The sequence below is a fragment of the Squalius cephalus genome, assembly GCF_949319135.1.
Source record: "Squalius cephalus genome assembly, chromosome: 19".
Taxonomy (NCBI): Eukaryota; Metazoa; Chordata; class Actinopteri; order Cypriniformes; family Leuciscidae; genus Squalius; species Squalius cephalus.
In genome coordinates, this window is record NC_137140.1 from 18,467,531 (window position 1) to 18,494,152 (window position 26,622).

The following is a 26,622-nucleotide window of genomic DNA, read 5'->3' on the forward strand; positions in this document are numbered from 1 at the left end:
GTGTGCTGTGTGTGTGTGTGTTTGTTTGTTTGTTTGTGTGTGCGTGTGTGTGTGTGTACACATGTGTGTGTGTGTGTGTGTGTGTGTGCGTGTGTTTGTTTTTTGGTCTGGCCACATCAGCCAGATGTTAAAAAAAAAAAAAAAAAAAAAAAAAAGATTTGGCATGCTTAAAAGAAAATTATACATTTAAATATTCTCATATATAGGGCTTTAATATTTCTGAAGCAAGCACAAGACTGAGTAAAATCCGTAGCTGCACTATGCTCATTCCAAAGGGAACGAGGCCTGTTCAAGAACAAGAAAAAAAAAAAATATATAGAAATGAATTCTAGCTAGTGAGGGACACAAATTGTTGGAAACTAATTGGTTATGCACATCAAAGTGCAATTAACAGTTACGACAAGCACCGCAGTGTATTTGAACGCTTGCACCATGAGGTTCTTTGCTCCGAAACGACTGTACTGTGCATTGTAAGTTTGCAGTTTAGCAAGCACCAATGCTGGATAAATGATAGAGATTTCATTAGATCATGCACGATAAGGCTACAAACACGTTTATAGGGAGCCAAAGACCTGATGTCTGACATAGCCAGAAAGAAAGAAAAACAATGTGAATGCTGTTGAATTCAAATCAAAACTTGCATCCAAGGTTGATACATTCAGAAAAGGGCTTCTCCGTGTTGACATGCATTACATGAGATGCTGTACATCATCAAATCTGACCTGTGATCGCTGTAATGAACCGTGGCCACGCGGAGCCCTCGCGCAAGATTGATCCGCATCCCACAACAGTTTTATGACTGACGCTAATGTGAGCTCAAACCATGAACCTTTAAGAAGTGAAACAGAAAACTAACCATCCTGTAAGAGCCAATTTAAACAAGTGCCAATTTTAAAGGGGGAACTTGTGAATTATAAAAATGAAGTGCCACTGAGGGACTGTTTATAGATTCAAATCCCATCTGCAGAAGAAAAGAGTGATGGCAACGACTTCCTCCCAGATACAATCAAATTGTAAATGACTTTAGAAACTTCTTTTAGAAAAAACATTGTATACTATTTATTTGACAACATGGAAACTGATTCCAATAACATGCACACCTTCGATCAACATTATTGCAACACTGGTTTCCCTGTTGTGTTGTGTGTGTGTGTGTGTTTGCATTAAAAAAAAAAAACAAAAAAAAAAAAAAAAGAGGAGGAGGAAAAAACAAAACAAAAAAAATACATGGAGCTATTTGTGTTTACTGCCAATGTCATGTAGTTTAAAAGAATCATTACCACCTCCACTTTAGTAGTGGTAATAATAATAATAATGATGAAAGCAGACAGAAATATTCCACTGCACAACAGAGCCCGACTGAAACGTGGCAGCCTTCCAGCAGCATGAGAAGAGTTTCACAGTAGGTAGGACAGACTAAAGGAGGACAGACATGGGGGCATGAATGCTGATTAAAGCACTGGCCTTGGTGTCAACAGGTTGATGGAGCAGCAAATTTTAATCTCCACTGGATGTCTCCCATAAACGATCTCCCATCCTGACTGGGTTTCCTTTCTTGTGTTACAGCATGAACATGTATTTACATGATGCCGTTCTCCACAGAACATCAGTGTTGATACTTCATGGAGAGGGGCAGATGAACAAATGAAAAATTGGTCCGCATATTTGTCCCTAAAACTGGTGGCGTTTTGTGTGACGTGTGTCTTACTTCTGCTTGAAAAAAAAAAAAAAAAAAAAAGAGGGGGTGGAGAGAGAGAAAAAAAAAAAGAAAAAAAAAAGAAAAAAGTACTTGCTTTCAGTTCATATTCAAGTTTTCTCCTTTATACAACTCTATTACGTATGGTTTCTTTTTTTCTTCCCATAAAAATATTTCAAACTTTAGTAATCTGTTCTTCATCATACTGTTCATTTTCAGGGTCCGAGTCTGTTGTGTCCGAATACCGGTAATGGTCCGGTTCATTATCGCTAACATCCGGGGTTACAGATGTAGAAGTGCTGGCCTCCGAGTTGGATGGTTCCTCCACTGTTTTTGTGAAGTACAGCTTCACCTAATTGGGAAAAAAAACAAAACAAGAGAAAACATTTTAGACAATTGAACATTTGTAGATTTATACATTGCAACTTTGGATGAGCTTAACACCACAGTTTAACACCTGAATGAATAGCATTTGGAATGTGATGAGCACCAGTGCTTAACACACCTTGAAGTTTGGAGAGAAGTATCGGTTGGCTTTATCCTTATTGGCTTTATCCAAGTCGTTCTTGGTTAAAGTCAGGATTAGATAATCCTTGTCATTCTCTCCCCGTTCTGTTGTTTGGATTCCATCCAGTTCCTTCACTAAACCTCCGTTTTCAACCTTCTCTGAGCTCTCCTCTGGTCCAGGGATGAAGAAGGTGTTCACCCAGAAGTGAAACATCTTGTCCTGTTGAACAAAAATAAGCAAATAAAAGCTACAATCAAGTAGTGTAATAATATAAAAGAAAATGCAAAACATTTTATAAAATAAGTCTTCAATTACATCTCACAATACACATTACTTCAAAGCATTTTTAAAGGAAATGTTAATGTTATAATACCTAACGCCTTTTAGTCCACACGGAGCAGTTTAGAGCGGTGGTGATAGGATAGTTTGTATTCAGCAACGATATAGAAAAATCAAACAGTGGCGATTTGCCATGGAGTACACAAGTGGTGAATAACATGTGGGTGTAGTTGGATATACATACAGTAGTTGTAAATTGGAGTTATTAAATACATTGTGTGGTGGAGATTCTGTTGTACTACAATAGCAGTTTCTGATGGCACACTTAAAACAAATGAAAGGGCGTGTATTTGAGCTTAAGTATTTTACTCAATATATAATTGAAAAAACATTACTACATGGTTATGTAATACATTAAGTTGAATGTCCAGAAAATAACTACATAATGACATACCATTACTGTGATATCCAATGACTCATTCCATGATTGTGTTTTACACCACCCAACCATGTAAAAAGCTGTTCTTTTTTTATTCCGTGATACCGCGACATGTAAATAAGTGGGCGTGGTTAACTCACGTGCAGCGTGCATGAGAATGAGACACTGAGATTTGTCAAAGAAACATGGAGAAAGCGTTTTAAACACGAAAGCATTCAGTATGACACGTGAGCGGTTGCCGTGGTAATGAACATCCTGCTTGTTAAAGCAAATGTATAATCCTGTATCTGAGGCAAAATTACTAAATATGCAGCGCGAGTTATATATTTCTAACTCCAAAAAATTGGCCACTGAAACAGCTGATAAAATCTTGCTTCGACTCAATGCGTGATTACAACGTGTCACTCAAATTCCGATCGCATTTTACTGATGCAAAAGACGCACGCGTGCACACGCACTGAGTGTGTCGGTGTTCACCGAGCTATGTAAAATGACGCAGTTACAACAAGGTGTGTATAATTTACACTACTTAGTCAACACTAACAGTAGCTGCTGTTCGGTTTTCATACTGCTGTTCTACTCCTAGTCAATTCTGTTCTGAACTTGATGCTTCTGAACATAGCTTTAGGTGACGGGTTGCCAGATATCACAAAAAGAACAAAACAAGTCCTTTAAAAGCAGACATGGCAAAAATGTACCGGAAAAACATTTAAACGTAACTTACTAGTATCTACTAATATCCTACCAAATTAAAAGGAAGTAACTAATTTATTATGAATAGAATAGTTCAATATAAAATATTTAGATATTATAAACTGATTGATGAAGCAACACTTTAATTTAAAGTTTAATTGCACATATTTAATATCAATCAGTTGGGGGCAGTTCATCTAAAAGTTGATGAGAGTGTTTTGTTTACTATATTTAGCTATTAAAAATAGTTTACCAAAGAAATAATTTACCAAATAAAAGAAAAAGAAAATTCAAACACAGTGAAGTACTTTTCCTTTCTGAAGTAGCCTATTTGGGTTTATTTATTATACAAAGCCCTTTTTGTTGATTTTTCGGGAAAAAAAACTAGATATAAATAACTATATCGTGAAATAAATATATCATTACCGTGAAATAAAATTAGTCATACCGTGAAACAGAATTTTGGTCATACCGCTCACCCCTAATGTAGTTAATTAATGTTAAGTATGAAATTATGAATAATACTTCTACAGTATTTATTAATCTTAAGTGTATATAATGAGGTTAACATTAAACACTAAGTTAAAGGTGCAGAATGTAAGAATGACAATTATTGGTCGAAATAGGTACTGCAGTCAAATTCAAAATATCATTGTTTCTCCCGCCAACTGCCCCTCAGACTGGACGGCGCTCACACGGGTTGCCATTTTGAGAAGGCGGTATTAACATTAAGTGACATGGCATCTGACGCACAGAAGCCAATGGCACATGTCACTATGCTTCTTGGCACATCCGGTCTTCATTGGCATGTGCCAGTGGATAGTGGCATGTGTCACTGACATTATCGCGACACACTGACACTGACATGACACCGAGTCGCGGAACATGTCACCATGTGTTGTGACACCTCCAGTAGTGACTGACAGATGAATCGAGCACCTATACTGACGTAATTGTGACACAAAATCCCAAATAAATAGCCTTTAAATAGCAATTAAACGCATTAAAGTCAGTAATATCTTTTCAAACGTGTTATCTGTGTCAAGTCTGTATTTGATTGGCATGTGATGTGCCACTGAATGTTTTGTAATACCAATGCTACTTTATGTTGTTTATCTCGCAAAGTCAAAAACTGGCCATTCTAGAGCCCCTTTCACAGAGCGCTTTGAACCCGGGAAATTACCAGCAAATTGCCAGAGGGCCTTCTGTGTGAACGCAAACACGACCCGGGATCGATGCCGGGTTGGGGACCTAGTAACATTGCCGTGTTCAGTCCCGGAACGCACGCTGTGTGAACAAAAGCCGTAATAATGCCGTGTCGTATTGATGACCCTGAAGCCGAGATCGTTCGCCAGCTGTGAAATGGTACATAACGCGCAAGTTTATGATCGAATCAGAAAAACATGCACAAGCGTGGTTTCTCTCGAGAGAAATCGCAGCTCATAAGCAAACTTAACACGCTCCTGAGACATTACAAGTCACATCGATGTCACGTGTCTTTACGGGATTTTTACGGGTTGTGTGTGAACGCACTCTCTGATTCCGGAAAATCACTGGCAGTGTGAATGAACCAAAATCAAATGAACCCGGGTCAGATCCCGGGTCACTTTATCCATGGATTTTCCGGAATCTCTGTGTGAAAGGGGCTTAGGAAAGACACAAAATAAATCTATCATAGGTCACTACAAATGACAAATTAACAGTCGCATCTGTTACTGTAAACCTTTATATTTTTGCATGATGCTGCGCGGACGCACGCCAGTAGGTGTCAGTATAAGTGACCGTAACACTGGCCAGCGCAAGATTCTTTTATTAAAGCCACAGATGAGAAAAATCTGAGACACAAAATTAGGCTATTTATTTAGGATTTTGTGTCACAATTACGTCAGTATAGGTGCTACTGCAGTTTGAGCACACGCAACAGGAAAAGAGCGTAATGGACAATGAAAATTGGCAATGTGCAGCATCACAGACCAAAACAATAACAAACATTCCACACATTTCAAAGTCAAATAACTGGCTGTATAAGTGGTTTTCAGAGAAACGATTAAGTGAACAGCATGTTTCCTCAATATGCTCCTCAAATGCAAACTAGGGATGCACCGAATGTTCGGCAACCGAAATTATTCGGCCGAAAATAGCCAAAAAAAGCACTTTCGGTGTTCGGCCGAATAAGTAAAAAGGCCGAATAAAATTTGCCGAACAATGACGTTTTTAATGACGCGATCAAATAGTAACCCGCGTAGAGTGAGAGGCGCGCGCTTTATGCAGCAAACATGTCGGCAGTGTGGAAGCAATTTAAAGTGTCAGAGAAAGAGGCAAAAACGGCCGTTTGCAGACACTGTTCTGCTGAATTGTCCAGAGGGGGTGCATCTGCAAAAACGTAGCCTACAGCACTTCAAGTTTAATTTATCACTTAAAATCAAGACACCCCGAACATCATGCAGAGTACGAGAAAGTAGGGGTGTGCGATATGACGATTTTGATCGTGGACCATTAAAATGTCTCCACGATCTGCTTTTTAAGTAATATCGTAGTATCGTGCATTCTATCAGTTGCTGTTCTGGCGCCTTTGTCCCACTGAACAACACGACGTATATTCACATAAAATGTTTACGCAGCGGAACGGGACACTGCAGTTCGCAAAAGTTCATAATTTGCATGTGCAATAATGACTTGTCGGTTAAACATTTAATTTGCGTGCTGATGCGCGTTTCTCAGTCCGTACGTTAAGTTATGTGAAGCTCACATGCACTAAAAGCCTGTCTACCAGTGCCTGGATACTGGACAAAGTTATCTTTCGAGTCTTAAATACACAAGGTTTACATAAACAAAGTCGGTTATGTCTAAAGTGAAAGCAAACTTGAGAAAATTGAGAGAAAATCTGCTTGTCAAATGCGTGTATATTAGACGCGTCACGCGCAGCTCTTAAAGAGACAGTAGCTGAATAGAAAACACGCTGCCGCTTATCCTTAAAGGGATAGTTCACCCAAAAATAAAAATTATCTCATTATTTACGCACTCTAATGTTGTTCCAAACCTGTATTAATTTCCTTCTAATATTTTTCTAATATTAATATTTTGAAGAATGTGGCTCAGTAACTTTTATTTTCAACAGAAGAAACTTATTTGAGTTTAAAACAACTTGAGAGAGCAAATTATGACAATTTGAATTTATAGCAGAACTATCCCTTTAATGTTAATAAAACAACAAAGTGCAAAGAGAAAATCACTCACTGCTCTTGACTGACACTTTAATAGTAGCTTTAATAAGTATCAATGTATAATTTATACAGTGAAGTCCGTTTTGTTTTATTTTCATTTGTTCATTTAATTACTTTCTTCTATACTGTTAAATACACCTACTGTAGCTGAAAACATAAAGCACTGTTTATTTAATTTGTATATTAATTTGTGTATGTGTAATGTGTATCTTTGATCTTAATATTTAATAACAAAGAAAATAATGACAAATATTTTTATCTTCGTCCCTGTCTGCCATTCTTTTTTATTTTATAAAGAAGAACCTGCCACTTTTCCTGAAGAAGTAGGCTAAGTAGGCTTATGTCTAGGACAGTTATTCATTTGTTGTGGGTTCATCCACATTTTTTTTTGCACTATTCAATGCACATTTGTTGTTGTAGACATACAGAGTTACTTTCAGCAGTCAGTTATAGGCCTAACATAGGCTATTCAAGAAGGGGGGCTTCAAAGATGGCCAAATAATTATTTTTTTTAATTTTACTAATTTATTTATTTTAAGTTATATATTTGGCTTTGTTTGTATAATATCTGCTGGAATGTTAAAAAAATGTTCAGTGTTAAATAAATATTTTGAAATTGTATTTATATTCTTTGATTTATTTCTCTGAAAAGCAACACAAAATAGTAAAAAGCTAATTTTTACTATTTAATTATTGTAATGGTGAAAAAATTGGCAAAATAAATGGAAAAAAATGCGAAACACCGCGTTCGGTATTCGGCCTTCGGCCAAGCATTTCATTATTATTCGGCTTCGGCTTCGGCCAAGAATTTCATTTCGGTGCATCCCTAATGCAAACATTTTTTTTATTATTTTTATGCTTACATAGAGTGAATAAGTTACATACAGCACCTTTAATCCCTCCTGTAGTACATTTTATCACTTAAACCTCACCTTTGATCACCAAAATGACATTTTTTTATGCCTTAAAATAGCTTGAATTAGGGCTGCACGATATGAGGAAAAGCTGTGATGTGCGATAACATTGTTTAATATTGCGATGACGATATGTCTTGCGATAAATATTCAAATGTGAATGTTAGCTATAGCTAACAACAATTCCTGATTTTTTTTTTTTTTAAATAGACTATTTTAATAGAATATACTGTTCCCATGTCTTAGTGCTTTAATAGGTTATTTGCGTGATAGGTCAAACGTTTATTACCTGCCTGGTTCAGATTACGCGATTTAGCGCGAGTGAGTGAGCGCAAGTGAGTGAGTGAGCGAGGGACAGTGAGTGAGTGAGTGAGTGAGTGTGTGTGTGTGTGTGTGTGTGTGCGCGAGTGAGTGAGTGAGTGAGTGAGTGAGTGAGGGACAGTGAGACTGTGTGTGTGTGTGTGTGTGTGCGTGAGTGAGTGAGCGAGGGACAGTGTGTGTGTGTGTGTGTGTGTGTGTGTGTGTGTGTGTGTGTGTGTGTGTGTGTGTGTGTGTGTGTGTGTGTGTGTGTGTGTGCGCGCGCGCGAGTGAATGTGTGTGTGTGTGCGCGCGAGTGAATGTGAGCGTGTGAATGTGTGCGTGACGGCACGCGATGACTGGTCGGAAAGCAACGTGTAGTCTGACATGTCTCTTGTCCATGACACGACAAGATTTTAGGAGTCAAAATCATGTAATCTGACACCGTGACTATCGTAACAGACACAAAAATCTTGTAATCTGAACCAGGTGTTATTCATCGTGTCAGGCTGTCTGTTGCGATGTGTTCATCGCGCGAGTTCATATCGCGATGACGATGAAAATTCGATGTATCGTTCAGCCCTAGCTTGAATGTAACTCTACACCCATGCTTGGTTTAGTATACGTGGATCCATGAATACGCAAATTGGTCCCCAGCTCCACTCAATCACAAAATCTCAGACTACCTGATCCACTCGTTCAACTTGCCACTAAATGCTGCACAATGGAAAGTGTAAATACTGGTTTAATTCAGCCATATATGTTTGAACCAGAAAATAATTCAGAAGAAGAGGAGGAAGGGCGAATTATACAGGTTTGTCTACAACTCGATGTATCAGAACGGTAATGTGTTTTATGTATCGCTTTCTAAAAGGCCGAAGACATAACGGAAACTGATATGATTAGCCTTTGGCTTGACAACGTTATCAAACAGCTATAATGTTTTACTAATGTTACACAAACCATGTTCCTGTCACCATCTCTGAGTCCGATTTTTCATATTAACAGAAAAATATACTGGGATAACCTGGCTTCTCTCGGGACTCCCCTGCTTTGCAGCTTAGTTAATGATATGCTAAAGCTGCTCATTCAATTTACTGCTCATTGTTAATTCATGTTAGCTAATACATCTATGTAAAAAAAATGAGACCATATTGTGAAGTTTTACCATAATTCTATTTACTCTGTATAATATATAGCATTATATTGTACATTATAAATTGTTTGAATTCTGTTTGCAACAATGATTATTATTTCCTGTTTCTCACTGTAAAGCTGCGTGACGGTGGTATTGGTAACCTAGTAACCAATAGTAAATAAAACAACATCAATGGAAACAGGAGTGACGTATCGTTCAACTCTATGAGCCGGCTCCTTTAAGTGAACGGTGAGGGTCTGTTTCCGTCTGAGAGCAGTTTTCCCATTTTGTTTATTAATACAAGACAGAATAAAATGATTATCCTTTCGCTACAATGCTCAGCCACACGTCAAGTAGTCACTAGCTGAAGGTTACTTTGATGTGTATGTGCGTGCGATCACGTGATGACATTACACCACCAGCCTCAAATCGAAACGCACTTACATTAGGCTATACACATTAACATAACACACAGTCACTGAACGGAGTGCGTGTGGTCGAGCAGTGTGGAGAAAAGATCATCCTTAATATCCGGTTACAAAACAAGACGAGTAACAATAGAGATCTGTAAGAGCGCTCTCTGGGCTGTTTGGGAACTGACACTTACCTTTTTCATCATCTTGTTCTGTTTGTGGAAGAACTCTACCTTGATGTCTCCACACACAGGCAGTGGCTGCGGAAACTCAAAGTACATGTATTTCTCCTCTCGCCTTGTGTGCACTGGGTTGGAGGTGTGGATTTTCACCTTCAGCTGGTACACCACAAACTGAGGATCTGCGAAATAAAACAATGTGTAATTGCCATTCCAGCTCTGTGCGACAAACTAAATGTGAGCTTATGCATATGTTAACATGACACAGAAGAGAAGCATAGAGGAAAACAACAGGATAGAAACAGCAGAAAAATTGATACAGAAAAGACAAGTTAACAGTGGCATGCTAAGGGCCCTATTCTGAGAACAGCTGACGCAGGACCACACTTCCCATCTGCTTTGGATGGGACATCACAAACGACCACCCAAAAGTGGCGTTAGGGGCTTTTACTTGTACATGGCAAACACATTCTACAAAGCAACACTGGCTAGGCTAACAGAACAGAAAATGAGAAACAATTTTTTTAAAAAGCTGACGTTACCCCAATGCCAATTGGTTTTTCTGAACCCATGTGGAATCTGCTCACTCTTGCTTTTTACAGCAGAATCCCCTTGGAGAAAAAGAAGGAGATTAAAGACTGTCCAGTGGCCTGGCCAGAGCAAGAGAGAGAGGGCACTTTGAGGTGAAGAAACGTTTAAACAGAGCTAAAAACACAACACACACATGTAGAGCTTTAACAGAACTGGACTGAAATATTAATGGCCATAAAAGACTATGGAGGAAACCGTAAGTGCAACATCAATTGGAAGCCCTTTAGCCTTGAGGTACGGCCTCAAAAAAAAAAAAAAAAATTCACACAAGTTGTTACAGACAGAACAACAAAAATAAAATATAAATGGAGGATAAAGTTCAGATTTCAAACAGTAGGTTGTCTAAAGCATCATTAATGATCCACCCTGGAGCTGTGTGCCTTTCTGTTTGTAGCGAGTACGGCAGGCTTGGTTAGTGTCACCAAGAATGTGTTCAGAATAGGGCCTGGAGGAGGTACAGTCATAGACAGAGACATGGATGCTGTGCAACAGCGCCACTGGACAAACTCGCACTCCAAGTAAAGAGTTGGCCCTCTGGAAGCAGAGCTGCCTGGAAAATCTTTATACATTCTTGCCACTTTTCTTTGAAAACGACAGAGCTATGTGCCTAAAGTACATATAATAGTCCAGGAAGTACATTAGGTCTATCTGGATAAAGGTTAATGTCTAGGTGCATAGAGAAAGAGAAGTTTGAATTTGTAGGGTAGAATTTACAGCAGTTGAAGCAAAAAGGAAAGCCGCAAGCAGCCATGAATGCTATTTAGTAAAGCTGACCCTTGGCACTGTTACAATAGTAAAGTGTGTGTGAGAGAGTGTGTTTGGCTGGGGTGAGAGACTTGATCTCCATTTCCGGAGACCCTGCGTACACCTGGTATTAATGTCTGTAATGATTGAAATGATCCGACAAGTGGACGGCACTAAAATGAAGGTAAAAATGGAGGTAGCTTTACAGAAATTCATGATGTTAATTTGTATAACTTGTATAATGCCTAATCTCCCACATTTAGCAATTTAGATGTGGCCGATAGGATCATTTGATATCCTATCACATCCTATAGGATAGTCTGAAATCCTATCACCATAAAAAGAATGAAATATAGCTGCAAGCAGCAATTAAGGGGGCCAAGCACAAAGAAGGCACGAGTATAAGACCAACTGCAACAATGAGCAATTAAAGACATATTGAGATGATTAGGCAAAATGGCTGAAAAACAAAAAACAAACAAAAAAAAAAAACACAATCAGTAGTAACATGATTTATTGGTCTATCACTTTCAACCAACAGGTGGAGTTGTGACCAAATTGATGTGGCGTGGTCAGAGTGAGGTGACAATGACATGCAAAGTTTGGTGTCAATATACCAAAGCATTATACCACCTCAGAGATGTTTTGGCATCAAGCCATCAATTTTGTTGATCAGGTATAAGAAAATGGTTTGTCTATTGACACGAAACCCATAACTTTTTGCCAGCATGGTCTGAAGATGATCTGACTCGAATTTGGGGAAAATTGGACAAACGGTCTAGGAATTAGAAAAAGTAGGTTTTTAACGAAAATCTAAAAATCGCAGACAGAAAGTTTGACCGACTATGGCAAAATTGGTATCTATGTTTTTGGCATGACCTAAGGAATCTAATAAGACCCGTTTCATTACAACTGGCAAAACTAATTAAAAACCAACTGTCTTGAAACTATTTGTACCTTCATGGAATGGTGCTGATTGCACATACCTTTTCATAACGATACATCAATGAGTTCATAAAATATAGCATTCTTCAACAAACCTACAGAGACCAGTTTTGTGATTTTTGGCCAAACCATTCAGAAGTTACAAGCAAAAATGGCAATTTTCATATCTCCTGACCACTAGGTGTCACTGCGCCAAAACTGTGCAAGTACCCTCAGGTCATGGTCACCAAGGACACCAAGTTGGATTGAGCGATTACATGAAACATGATGCATTACGTTAAGTTGTACTGCTTCTTTTAACATACCTTCTGATGTTCGTTCATGTTTATTTTGTGTTTTTCATGTTTATTCTACAACTAGTAGTAAAGTCGAAGAGATCAGTTCATGTGTGCTCTATCTGTGCTGGCACTTCGCTTGAACTGAAACAATAGTATTGTTTTTTTTTTATTTCATTATAAAACTGACAGAATTTGAAAACTGAGACTTTGTTTCATATCAAAAGTAACAAAAGCACAAAGCTTATTGCAATTTCTTGGAAAGGATGCATGCCTAATATGCCATTCATAAATTTTCTAGTACATTAATCATTTAGCAGACACTTATCCAAAGCGCCTTACATACCATTGCCCTATTATTGCTTCGATTGCTTCTATTCTTCTCCTCATTTGTAAGTGCTGTGACTAGTTCCAGTTAGTCTAGCACAGTACACGTAGGAAGGTGTTTTTTTTTTTTTGGTTGCACTTTATTTTACAGTACGTGCACTTATACAAGTACTTGGAGTACTTACCCAAGAAAGTACTGGGTAATATAAGGTAACTACATGGGCTAAGGTTAAGTTTAGGGGTAGGGGTAGGTTCAGGGTTAGTACCTAGTTATTAACCAGTTATTGTAATTACTATAATAAGTACAGTATGGGGAACAGGACTGTAGCTTTTTTAAATAGATAAACTATATAGAATAGTAAGTGTAAGTTTTAATAGGCCAAGTGTTGACGAAAAATGTTTATTAAGATTAAACTTCACGTAAATTGTTGAATCTGGCTGAAATTTGGAATCTTCATGAAATTTGGAATCTTTATTTTATACTTTGGTATCTGGTAAACCCATTAATTCACTCCCATGCCACAGATTTTTAAAAAGCATGTCTCGGTATGACACTTCTCAGAGACAATTCAGTTTAGTAAATAATATAAAAATAGTATGTAACTATTCTCACTGTCTCCTCCATGTTTTCTGAAACCGCGGCGAAACAGCTCAGTGAAATATCCTAGAACATGCAAACAGCAAGACTTTGGGTGTACAAGCACTGCTTAAGCGCTGCCAAACTGCCTGTGATTTCCCATGTGCATCTCATCAAAACAGACCCTGACATTTGTGACTGGCACATCCTGCGTGAAATGGCCTGTAGTTAGAATCACATGTGCCAACATTGCATTTGTACTGTAAAAGCTAATGCTTCCTGGAAAACAAAGGACCTCCAACTCACCTACTCATCCACTAAACTAAAACAAGAGTTTTAAACTTTGAAGGGTGTGTGTAAATGTTAAAGAAAATATCTGATCACAAAAGTTGGAAAAGTCAAGACTGGTCACAAAAGACACAGGAAGTGAAAGTTAATACCAGGTGTATACAGCGATGCCTCTCACCAAAGCACTTGTGATCTAATCACCCGAGACGGATGATGATACAAAATATAAAACAACAGTGTCAGAAAGATAAAAAGAGAAAAAGCACTTACTGCAGGTCCCTCCACTAAACATAGGCACTGTCTCAAACACCATCTTGTGAAAGAGCAAGGCCACAGGTTTGTACTCGAGCTTATTCTTCAGAAGGTAGCTATAGTAGTACACATATCGCCTCTGACTGGGAATAGTCACTCCCTGTGAAATAGAAAACCACAGCGTTAACGCAAACATCTCCTCCGTGGCCTGAACAACACTAGAATTGAGTCATTAAAGGCAACATGACATTTGAAACAACGGTTCTAGAGGGGAGTTTTTTTTTTAACAATGCCATAGAATAATAATTTTGGCTCCCCAAAGAACATTTTAATCTAAAGAACCTTTTGTGCAATGGAAAGGTTTCATGGATGTTAAAGTTTCTTCATGGAACCACTGATGCCAATAAAGAACCTTTATTTTGTGTGATAAGTGTAGGGTGCAACATTTGGGTTCCAGGATTAAAAATCCCACTCTTTTTCTCCATAGGGGAACTGATTCACACAGGACTTTGTAAGACTATGGGGTGTGGACCTCTATCCCTCTAGTGAACATTTTTGTAGATTTTAAAATTTAATGCATCAATCAGGCACACTTTGAGAATTCAGAATTAAGCGCTCCAAACCATGTTCAGTGCACAAATTGAGCAGTAAAAAAACAACAACTTGTACCTGGACTTAAAACTGGACTTAAAGTCCCCGTGAACCGGAAGTTGCAAACGACTTTTCTCCAGTGTTGTGATTTCCAGTGTTTCCAAGTGAAGCGGAATATTGAACAGAGGGCAGGGTTTTACTTTAGTGCTCCTCCTCTCCATCTCTGCTCATAGCAGACTAACGGTTTGAGGGGAGTGGTTAAGCATTTTCAACCCAAGCCGTCAAACCTACGTCATCAGAAAAGGAACGCCATTCCAGACCGGAAGTAACTTTTCAGATTTTGATTAAAGATTGCCATGGCAAAAAAAAAAAATTCTGTGTATTAACTTGCACGGATTAATTGTTCACCACAAGACTAGTAATATGCGTTAAAGTAAATAGGGTCAATTTTGATTTCATGTCGACTTTAATCCTCTTTTAGTTGTGATAGTGTCTCAGTCAACATTATTCATACTGGTGTTTTAGGAAGCCAAACAATTAGAATATATTAATAATAATAATAATACTTTTATTGTATTATTAACCCATAAGACAGCAGCTTGTGCATATGTCAAACAAATGCACTGTGAAATAAATGTAAATGAAAGATTAAGCACATTTAGGAAATTGCAATGCTTTTGTCTTAATTTCTTCACTTGCAAGAGATAAACACTTGAGCTTTTATCTTGCTGGGAAACTGTAGTTGAGCTTTTATTTTGGCAGAAAACTGCAATTCTTATGAAAACAGGTTTATAAACATCTCATTACAAATCTAGTGAAATGCTGCAATCATCTATCCACAAAAATTCTAGAAATTATGCAAATGTGAAAATGCATAAATGGTTCCTGTTGAGTTCCCAAATGGATGCTAAACTCACATTACATGCAGAGATGAGGTTTGCTGAATTTCACTGTGAACCGAGCCACTCTGAGATTGAGAGAAAAGTCCAACAGACTATACACTAACTTAAATTGCAACCTTTCGCGATTTTGATAAGGGCACTAAGCCATATCAAGCTTTCAATTTTTTTTCATTTGACAAGATACTTTGCCAAAGCAAAAGCACAAAATAAAAGTTAGAGATCTGTTATATTATTATAAGAAGTTTATGAAAATCAAGTTTTTAAAGCTGTTAATATGTCTATGTGGTGTTTTTAATATGCTTTAAGACAAAACATGTGCAAATGCATCTGTCAACATCACTGCTGAGTATTTTCTCTTAAAACTGCAGCGTATCAAAGACAGTCTCAAAAACGTGGTTTGAAACCACCACTCTCTCCTATCATCACAAACTTGTAACCAATCCCGTCAATGTGTGGGGCGGGGCTTTTTCTATCATTTCTAGGAATGCTGATTTTTAGAAGGTAGCTGTCTGACTCTGAGATAGCGAATGGGAACATGGCTTTCGCAACATTAGCAAAACATTATTAGCTGTTTGAAGACTTAGTCAAGCCAAAGGCTAATCCTATCAATAACTGTTATATGTCAACTTTTATTCAAATTCTAGATAGCGAATGGGAACATGGCTTGCGCAACATTAGCAAAACATTATTAGCTGTTTGAAAACTTAGTCAAGCCAAAGGCTAATCCTATCAATAACTGTTATATGTCAACTTTTATTCAAATTCTGAATGGATTATATATAGCCTAGTTACAAAAAGTTATTCAGTCAAGAGAAATGTTATTTTCTTCGTCTTTTGTTCTTTGATTAACAGACAGCAACAGGCAAATTAGGCTCCTGTCACTTTAAGAGCTTATGCACGGATACATTTACTATTCAGTATTCACATACAAAAAAACTCTGCACCAAAATTCAGGCCCTGTAACACCAGCACTATTTAACCGGAACAAATGAAACGAGAGAGAGTGGAGGTGGGTGTGAGTCAATTTGCCATTGGAGAGAAGACAAGAGTGGGAACGTCCAGCTGGTATCAGTGTATCGATACTGCAGAAAAGGAGTATTGGAAAAGGAGTATTGGAAAAGGAGTATTGGAATGGTTTCAGATATTCAAATACATTTTGAAAAATCTGTATTTTTGACAACAATATCATATACTAAAAGCAAGGGTGTAGAGTTAAATTCAAGCTATTTTAAGGCATGAAGTTCAGTTCAACTGTGGCAGGACAGATTATAGTATGGTGGTCCAAAAGAATCTAAGGAACAAATATGAAACACTGATAACTGAAACCTTTAAAGACACACCTACTGTGAGCTATGAAGTTGTTAATTGATGGTATATGTTGTGTTGAAGCCCTTTGGTCTGATTTTCAAATACTTTTTGGCTTGTGATTCACTACGTAGCTGGTTGGGCTGGTACATGGTTTAGAACTCTTTAACGAAGACTTTAAAATTTCTATGAGAAAAACACTTCCAGAACAAAGGCCTCTGAAAATGTTGGGGGCACTGTTGCATTTTACAGAAGAATACTCAGGGGGAAAGGATGTAGGTAGGGGGATTTTTATCATTGGGACTATGGACTGAAATGTATTAGGCTATGACATTATTAATAGATAATTCTTATACAACAGCCTTGGTGTAACTATATCAGTGCCCAAAACCATTGCAATTTGATGAGACTGAACATATTTTCTTCTCTTTCAGTAAGACTAGGGACATAACTGATGTGATATGCAGTCTATAATGACATCACATAGAGCTTGTGGTGTTGTCATTTTAGATCATCAAAACAGGTTCCAACAGCCCCTTTAAAATGATAAAATATATCAAAACATTTGACCTTGTGATTTACATTTCTATACAAAAACTTGAATGAGAACAGTTTTTTTGGAAAAGGAAAAAAAAAGAAAAGAAAATATATACTTCACCTTCTTGTCTCTGGTTCTAACTTCACCATAGAAGTCCAGAGCCTCTTGTGCTTTTTTGAATTTGCCTCGGTGTAACAAGTACGCACAAATCATGACACCCGTACGTCCCTTTCCAGCTTTGCAGTGAATGGCAGCCACATGATTGTCATTTTCACTGAGCCACTTATCCAGATCTTCACAGAAAGGCTTAATAAGCTCTAGCTGAGGAGGATTGTGGTCTTCAAATGGATACTGTGCAACTACAAGAGAGAAATAAAGAGTTAATTAAGAGACCTTCATTATCACCACACAAAAAATATCACATTTCAGAGCCATCTGTAAAGAGCCGATTTCAGCAATCCGAGCATCTTACCTCTGCAGTTAAATTTGGCAGTATCATAATGTCTTTCTGCACATCTAAACAATACAAAGAAAAACCGATGAGTACAAAAGTTCGATGTAACACTTTTCTGCAAAGAACTTTGAATCAATGCCAAAACCAACAGAACATTCTCAACTAAATAACAGAACTATTTGCAATGACAATGCACTCCATTCACAACGATCAGCTTGTTTTCTTTAATCTTCAATTGAACATGAATTGCAGCTTTTTTGCTTTTATAACATCAAACTGGAAGAAATGTTCCATCAGTAAAATCCATTAAATGAAAACCCATTTACAAAACTCAGGTTTTTTGAAACACACTTACAGATTATATATCTTGTAATGATTTTTATGCTTTGAGTCCAAGAATCTGCAGAAAGAGAACAAAAAACATTGTTAATTTTCATTAAAGGAATAGTTCGCCCTTAAATTAAAATCCTGTCTTTAATTACTCTCCTTCATGTTCCAATATTATTTCAATGAATCTGATAGATTTATGTCCCTCCACCAAAACTGATGCTTCAAAAGGTTAATAAATCCAAGCTCAAACACGCTTGCATGACATTCAAGTCGGTGGAGACTTTAAATGAATCGTGATACGCGTTTTAAACAGCAGGGGCACTGAAGCTGTATACGGTGACATCCCTTCACAGACACGATAGCAGCGAGCAAGTTGTAGCGTAGCATTAAGCGGTAGATGTTGACGTTGAGGATGCCCCATCCTCATTCAAATCTGAGGTGTGGCAGCATTTTGATTTCCGAAGACTAAAAATGAAACCAGTGAGGTGGTTACAGACAAAACAAAAACTGGGTGCAGAATACTGCAAGATGATGTTAATATACACTAGCAGCACAACAAACATGATGCAGCATATAATGCAGAGTCTCCTCCATCTGTACGTAAAAAGCTATTAATAGGCCAGACCGGCAGATTTGCAGCCCAACTCGCGAGAGCCACGGAGATCACATGGTGCTGTTTTCTGTCGTAGAAAGACCATCACGAGGATGTATTGATACTTTGCAGTCACGTGACTACCACGGATACCTGGCGGGCAACAAACGGGTATTTTCAACGTTGAGTCCTGTAGTTCCAGGTCTTTCTAGTAGCTATCAAGTCTGTTAGCGAGCTAGCTGCATAACTATGGACTAGGATTAACTCCAAGGTATAAATTGTGTAAAGCAGACAAGTTTTTTTAAGATAATCGAGCATTAATAATTCCTCCATAAATAATCTAGCTCTACTGTTGGGTCATCTCTGGTTCTCATTGAAAACCATAGATATCACAAACCTCAAAACAACCTATCACACACTTCTGTTATTGTTAGCAAAAGACGACAGCTGTTACTGTGCGTTCACACCGCCACCGGCGAGAGCGTCAAAGTGCCCGGAAATCATTCATTTTCAAAGAATTTTGCCGCTCTCGCCGGCGGCAGTGTGAACGTAACGTTAACGTTACAGTTAGTCTAGCTTAGACTCATAACACAAACAGCTGACTCGCCGAACCAACTGGTGAATACTGGTGGTGTTGATTGACAAAACTACAGTAACTTAAAGACACGATTAATTACATGATCATACACCCATTGTATTCAAACAAATGTTGAAATTACCTTTGATGGTAATTTGCACACACGTGTGTATAGGCTACTGTGAAGGTTGCTTATCTCATCTGCGGTTAGTCCATCCAATTGCACAACAACTATCTGGCATGTCGTTTACACCTCAAAACACCAACTTTTGTATAATAAAACTGGCGACCCTTGATTAGTTTACTGGGTTTCGTTGCTGGAGAACGACGTTCTTGCCCGCCAGCCAGTACTTGTGACGTCACGTGCAAAGTATCAATTCCACAGACTGAAGGAGAAAGCTGCTGACACGTGCAGTTGCAGAACCAGGTATTTCATTCATTTTACTTACTACTTTATTTCTTACTGTCTCTAAATGTTTTTACATACATTTTTTAGTAATTTGTTGATTATTATGGCACATTTATTTTAATGCGTTTTATTTTTATAACTCTTGCAAGTGTAATGATACAAATTATAACAAATAAAATGTTGCCCTTATAACAATGTAAAATCCCTGTCACTGCTGTACTTTTATTTCAGCTATTTCTCTGTGCAGGATGAGAGTGAGGAATGTGCCAGTGTCCGTTTAACAGAGCAGCCTCTTGACCAGACAGACTGAGCTGAAACAACCTCCTGCCAAGAAAACAGCATTGGAAGATCCCCTTGGACAGACTTTTATGGGATTTGTTTTAAAATTTCTATTTAGTTTTATTACTGAACAAAATTTTTTTTTTTTACAAAAGAAATGTGCAGCATTTTGACTGAGAAATAAAAGGAAGCTTTTTCATTTATAATGTCTTAAGTCTCTTTTTGTAAAAAACAAACAAAAAACAGTATTGTTGAATCGTATCGCATCGTGAGTTGAGTGAATTGTAACATCCCTACGGTTTATCATATAAAGTGATCGTGTCACTTCAGAAGATTTGAATTAAAGCGCTCATAATGATTTCTTTTACAATCAAAAACAAACATTTTGAACCATCAAAGTTTTGGTGGAATACTTTTTAAAATGTTGGGAATAAAATCTCTTAGGTTTCATTAAAGATATCTTCATATTTCAAGATGAACAGAACTCTTATGGGTTTGGAATGAAATGAGAGCGTCTTTGCCAGACTATTTCAATACACATAATTCTGCCTAAAAAAAAAAAAAAAAAAAAAAAAAAATATATATATATATATATATTTTTAATATTAAGTGTACCTTTGTGTAAGCATACAGTGGAATGTATAGCCTTTCAAAGTATACTCCATTTGATAGCGTGAGTGAAAGCAGGCGGTCGATGCATGCTCTTTGTGTCTTCACTATTTTTCTCCAGAAGTTATGTCTGATAAAATATCTTTGTATTCTTTCAAACTAAAGTTACGGCTATCTCATAACCCTCACACAAGCACACAATGCTGGCGTCTTTGTTGTTGAAATAACGTCTGTATTTTGTTATTCACAGTTTTTTTGTTTTTTTTTACTGTAAGTGTAAAACAACGGCCAGGGCTAATGTTGACACCTTGTTAAACAACTGATTTGTGCAAAACAAATTCAATAAGCATGTGCGATCTGCGCGTACAAAGTACACACGGTTACAAAAATGGGGCACGCGTACCATTCTGATGATGACATTTCCATCACGCGCACTGTACATGGACCCTTTTCATAAGTGTAAAAAAAAAATCAGGGCTCGACATTAAGCCTTTTCATGTGCTTGTCCTTCAGATAAATAAATCGGTCTTTCACTTATCAAAGTAAAAAAGTTGCTTGTCCACAAAAAATTGATTTTTTGTGGTGTATATCTAATTTATTCTGAAGCAATATTCTCATCAGAGTTCTATCAGTTCTATAAATATGCATATTTGTGATAAAAGCATTTTTTTATCTTTATAAATTTCATTAAATGTGTTCTTAATCGTTTATATTTTAAATTCTTTGCATTTGCAAATTCTTTAAATTTGACCAATAAATTATACACTATAGGGCTGTTCCCAATCAAATTAAATCATTTACACTGAAAAATTACACCTGCATTAAATGATGTTATGATATTGTTTTACATTTTTTTTGAAAATACAAATAAGAAATGTTGGGAAAAAACAAAATGCTGCTGAAACATAACAAAAAGTCAATATTGTGTCTAAAATGTAAGTGACTTATTATTCACTACTTGTTTATTGAAGTGTCGAATTAAATCAGTGTCACATTTTCAATCGTGATGTATTCAGGAAAACAGCACTCTTGGCCGTGTGATGTTGCTTAACTCCTATCATGTTATATAAAAACCACATTATTTTAACAGAGTTCATTTGTGTGTGCTGGGCTCATTTGTTTTGATTTCTCCTCGAGAGGCTGCGATAGCCTTAACAGCACAACCTAGTTACCGTCAGTACATTATAGCTACATTATATATTATTATCCACTATCGATCGCCACTTACACTACGTGTAATACAATTAGAGTCAGAGTCATTCTCACGTTTTGGTGATTCCCTAGTTCTTTTTTTTGTTATTGACGTTTTAATCAGGCTTGTCCGGTCAGGCAAGTGAAATTCTCTTTCACTTGCCTCTTCAAAAAATCCACTTGTATCGGACAAGCGTTAATGTCGAGCCCTGTACACTTTAGCCATTAGTCAAATGTCACCAAGCAACTATGGATGACTTGAATAAAATGTCTAATGAACTTAATTGTTGGGACGAAATTATACAAAACCATTATTTTAACCTGAAAAGACCACACAGACAAGGCTAATATTTACTCTCAACTGATTTACATCACAAATGCATTTATTCATTTGACTGTGGAATGGCATATTTGAATGACACACTGCCTACCATTAGTTACACATTTCTTAAAACGTCAATGAATGTGACCACGACAATGCAAAGTCAAAGCAGTGCAAGAGGTTTAGGATGCATGGTGTGACAGGCCTAGTCCAACACAGCTGTAAATATCAGCTTTAGCTTTTTTTGTTTTGCTCCAACATGGGTTGTAAATGTTAAAAGTGACTCACAGACATGGAAAGGTTTATACTGACTAAATCTCCAGAGACAAAACACAAAGTGAATACTTACCTTACGACGTCGTCTATGTTATTTCTGTAGACACCCTCAAGTCTTTCAGCCGGAAAACCCATTGCTATAATATTGGGGTATATATCTGGACAGCAAAAGTTAGGGAAATCTAGAGAAGTCTTACTAGGGAAACTGATGTGGACAAGAAGAAAAAAAAACGTACAATCATCTGACTAAACATGAACCTATTTATAAAGTTCACTGGCTGATTGTCTTACACATTTATAACAACTATTTAAACACATAAATTGTATCCAAAACTCTGAGGCGATATTAGTGAACAATGCAGAGCAGCAAAATGATGCCACAAGGAGCAAGGAAACTAACAAACATCAAACCCCGGTTTCAGCTGAGAACTTCAGCATTTCCACTAAAGCAGCGCTTTACTTTTTAGTTGTGCAATGAGAGCTCAGATAACAGAATTCTGGGTAATATAGAACAGATGGCTCTCGCTGTAAGAGACCAATGCATAGACCTCTAACCCAGAGGGCCACACAGGGGCACTAAATAAATCACACTGTGCCTCAGCCCAGTCTGGAATCACTTTCCTTCCTCACCTTTCCATAACGAGTGCATCACTCCTTCGGCCTGACATACAAGTGCAGATCTTCATTAATAAAGACAATCTAATAAGTCCCTGATACAGCAGACAAATTACATACCTGATAGTAGAAGAGAAATTCTAATAATATCTATCAATAAGAGACAAGAGACTCACAATTGTTATATCAACTTCAAAATGTAACTTTGGAAATGCAACTGAAATATTAGTTGTTAGATCATTCATGATCACTATCCAAATTTGTATCTTTCTTTTTTTTTCACTCCAATAATAAAATCAATCGATGATTTCTGACAGAATGCTCTTTAAAGAAAATTTTAAACATCTGGTCTGGAGTAGATTACGGTAAGAAACATCTTCCTGTGTTCTCGGATGGTGTAGCATGTGGTTCTCACTCCTGATCTGGCAAACTTGACATTTCAGCAAACAAGAAACAAAATTTTTTGACAACTATTTGGATTTGAGCTCAGAGATGGTGCGATTCTTACAAGACATAGAGAGGTCTTTAAAGGCGGCGTTTTTAAATATATAAATGTCCAAATGTCCATCAGGTTATAAACAGTAAAATGGTTAGGATTCACATACCCATGACACAGATAATATTATGCATGTTAACTTGTAAAACGTGCTATGGGTCTGCATTTTTAATGGTCCAGAAGCCAAAAGGCTTCTTTGAACCAAATTCTGAAATCCGTAAACATCAGATCTTGTCAAATTCAAGCAATCGGGATATTCATCAATATCACCAATGTGTTTCTCTCTTTTAAAAAGCTTGCTATATACATTTTCAGACAAAAATATGCAGAAACATGCACATCAAAGACTTCTAGCTTACAAAGATATGTGCACAAAATTATCCAAATTCAAATCAGCATGACCTTTTTCGGTCATTGTTGTGAGATTGAGTTACCAAATTAACATTAGCCTATCTGTATGCCACGATTGAGTCTATAGCAATATAATGTCAAGCTATTATTTCAAATATGGAAGTAATCATTTAGGCTATTCAATTATAATTTAATGAAAATTATAAATCTATTAATAATGAATAAATGGGTCACTGTATGCCACGATTGAGTCTATAGCAATATAATGTCAAGCTATTATTTCAAATATTTAAGTAATCATTTAGGCTATTAAATAATATTTTTTTAATGAAAATTATAACTATTAATAATGAATAAATGGGTCAGTTTTTGCAGTGGAGTCAGTGAAAATCCTGGCAGGGCAAATATAAGTTATCATTTAAAAAATCCTTATTGTTGAGCTCTGTGTACATTTAAGAGCAATAGCTGTGCAGCGATCCTAAGGGCAGTTTCTCCAACCAGAGATGCTTTGTGCCAATTTTAATCTAATCTAGATACATTTACATGAGTCATAGAAAATTGTTTTTACGTTTACGTCTGGTAAACATATGTAACGCCTTGCGATCATACACGTTTCATGTTATCAATGTCGTGGACTGTGTTGCTTTTCAGTATCAATAAATTGGGACTGAAAGAATTAAGTCATTCAACATATATATTCTTTGAACAATCCTGTGGGAATTTAGAAGCCTGCATTCCACTTCAACTGTGTGTGTGTGTGTGTGTGTGTGTGTGTGCGTTTTAAACGCAATGAGTGCATAGCATGATGCAATGTGTCAATAAAGTGGGACCCAAACACCATCTGAGCAGAGGTGCAAATCAATGTCCATGCAATCAATTCATTCAGTTTACTCATGTAATACACTAACGCTAAAGCAAAGTAACATCCTTGTTTAGTGTAAATACACTTAACATTACAAAATTCTTGAAAAAACATGCACCAAAGCATGCCAGATTGTTATAGTGCTATAGAAATAATAGCACCTCTTGAATGATTTTATTCTGCCCTCTAACTGTCCTTCCAGCCCTATTTCTTGATGTTTTACACCTGCCTTTCGTGTTTATAACAGGACAACAATGAGTAGGACAGTTAAGTGAACAGGACTAGAAGTGAACGTCAACGAGCATCTTCAATAACACCGAAACCTGCTTAAATAAAACAAGCTACTAAACCACTAATGCTTTGCACTTCATCTTCAAGAATGTAAAGCACCAAATCACAGCCATCACAAAACCAACAATGTATCTGTGCTTTAAAGTCAAAAATGACATTGACATATGGCACATAACAGTGAGCAGGCATCAATGACGTTTCTAAAATAAAGCGCAACAGAGGGAGTCCTCTTTAACAGGACTGCACGAATCCCTTCCTGCGATTGCATTAAAAAAAGACACTTCACATACAAAAGCGTTTCCTTTTGTTCGCAAACGGACTCGTTTTGCTCAATCAAAACTAACCCAAGTTGAGCGCGAGATCTATTTTCTGCGAGCAGCTGATGCAATGGCTCTTTGTGTGACACTGCTTGTGCATTTCATCTAATCCATCGCATTATATAAACCAGCAAGACCTCTACGCGACGCATCTTTTGTTTTAAACCCCCAAACTGCAGTTTTCGTGCGAGAAGCCTTGAGTTGAAATCAACGCAGGATTAACAGATTCGCCGTCGATCGATATATCAGATTACGTAAGAAGGGAGCAAATGACATCTTACAACCTCGCTGGCGTTGATTTTATTGTAGTCTACACATGCAACTTGCGGACATGCCTAGAAAAACGTTACTAATGAAATAAGTGCGCGTGCAGTCTGTTGATTTTCTGTCTACTCGATAACTTGGTTAAATTGACAACTGACATGAATCTAAAAGGCGCTGACTTAGACTTGATCCAGTTACAAAAACCAATAGATCTAGATCATGTCAAGCTCCAGTCGCCGAGTAGGTGCCAGTACCAATAGTTTCAGCTAAGCGCAAAAAAAAAAAAAAAAAAAAAAAAAAAAAATTCATTTAAAATAAACTTAATACTCATTTCCCCTGTATCTTCTGATGAAACGTCAGAGATTTCTCGATTTGGAACAAGATGCAAGCCATTACCTTCGCCGCAGACACTGGTTTCTACACAATAGACAGGACAGGGACATTTGATTGATCAAAGAGGATACATGTCAAGTCCAAGTCGAACCCATCTTCCTGGTATCTCCTTTTGTTTCGACTGACAAATTCCTTTATGATCGCAGCCATTGCTGTGAAAGGAGTCTTTAAGGTTTTTAGTGTGAGAGGGAGTATTGTTGCTTTCCGACGATACGTCGTCTTTATGCTCTGCTGGTTTCGCAGTCCCCCTGCTAGCTAGAATGGAGTCTGCTGTGGCTCTCTCATCAAGGGCCTCGCTCCAAACCACCACAGGCCCGGCTTCCAAAATGCCCTCCTCGACTCAGACGAGCCCCAGGTGAAACGATAAGCAACTTCCCACGTCTCGAATTGCAGAATTTCTAGAGCACGACAAGTCTCTGGTCGCACCGTAGCCGCCGTGATTGAGCGCAAAGGCGGAGAGAGGATCCTCTCCGGGCGCTTCACGGTTGTCAGAACCCCGCTCGCACTCAGCTCGCGCTCCGTCTAGCCGCTAGCTTCAACGGCTAGCGCACTAGCTCGTCTACACATCCTTAAAAAATAAAAGCCATCGAACATACAACAATCCACGATACCCAGGTCCCAACACATACATGAAAGGTGACAGCCTCCACCAAGAAATTAAAAACTCGATTTTTTTTAAATGTCGCGTAGGGGCTGACTCCAGTCCGGTCCTTTTCATTCACTTCTCCCCTGTTAAACTCTCAAACTTCCATCATGGCTTCCCATTGAAAAAGGTGACGTTCAGACAACATATTCATCCGCTGTGACAAATAGTTCCATTAATGCAGCATTTTATAATTATGCCAATGCTTTAGCTGTAGCCTATTTCAGAATATAAAT

The 26,622-nt window shown here is 37.6% G+C and overlaps 1 protein-coding gene across 2 annotated transcripts; it reads right to left on the reverse strand.

Annotated features, from left to right (window-relative positions):
* Window positions 1-26,518, reverse strand: ptenb (phosphatase and tensin homolog B). Of its 2 annotated transcripts, XM_079851408.1 has the most exons (10): window positions 25,815-26,518; window positions 22,228-22,312; window positions 17,925-17,969; window positions 17,588-17,631; window positions 17,236-17,474; window positions 13,798-13,939; window positions 10,323-10,391; window positions 9,796-9,962; window positions 2,202-2,423; window positions 1-2,048 (listed from the first exon to the last, which is right to left on the reverse strand). In XM_079851408.1, exons 1-10 carry the CDS (start codon window positions 25,891-25,893, stop codon window positions 1,872-1,874), a joined length of 1,269 nt encoding a protein of 422 aa, XP_079707534.1. In that variant the 5' UTR covers window positions 25,894-26,518; the 3' UTR covers window positions 1-1,871. The 2 variants fall into 2 exon arrangements, with proteins under 2 accessions (XP_079707534.1, XP_079707535.1); XM_079851409.1 differs by lacking the exon at window positions 10,323-10,391.
* Between the last annotated feature and the right edge of the window lie 104 nt (window positions 26,519-26,622).

What these genes read in the sequence shown, in the direction of transcription:
- ptenb (XM_079851408.1), bottom strand. Translation starts at nt 25,893, where the DNA reads ATGGCTGCGATCATAAAGGAATTTGTCAGTCGAAACAAAAGGAGATAC. An exon ending in GTTCGACTTGGACTTGACAT is followed by an intron (nt 22,313 to 25,814) that starts GTATCCTCTTTG and finishes TTTGCTGTCCAG; the next exon opens with ATATATACCCCAATATTATA. An exon ending in ACTTCTCTCCAAACTTCAAG is followed by an intron (nt 2,049 to 2,201) that starts GTGTGTTAAGCA and finishes TTTCCCAATTAG; the next exon opens with GTGAAGCTGTACTTCACAAA.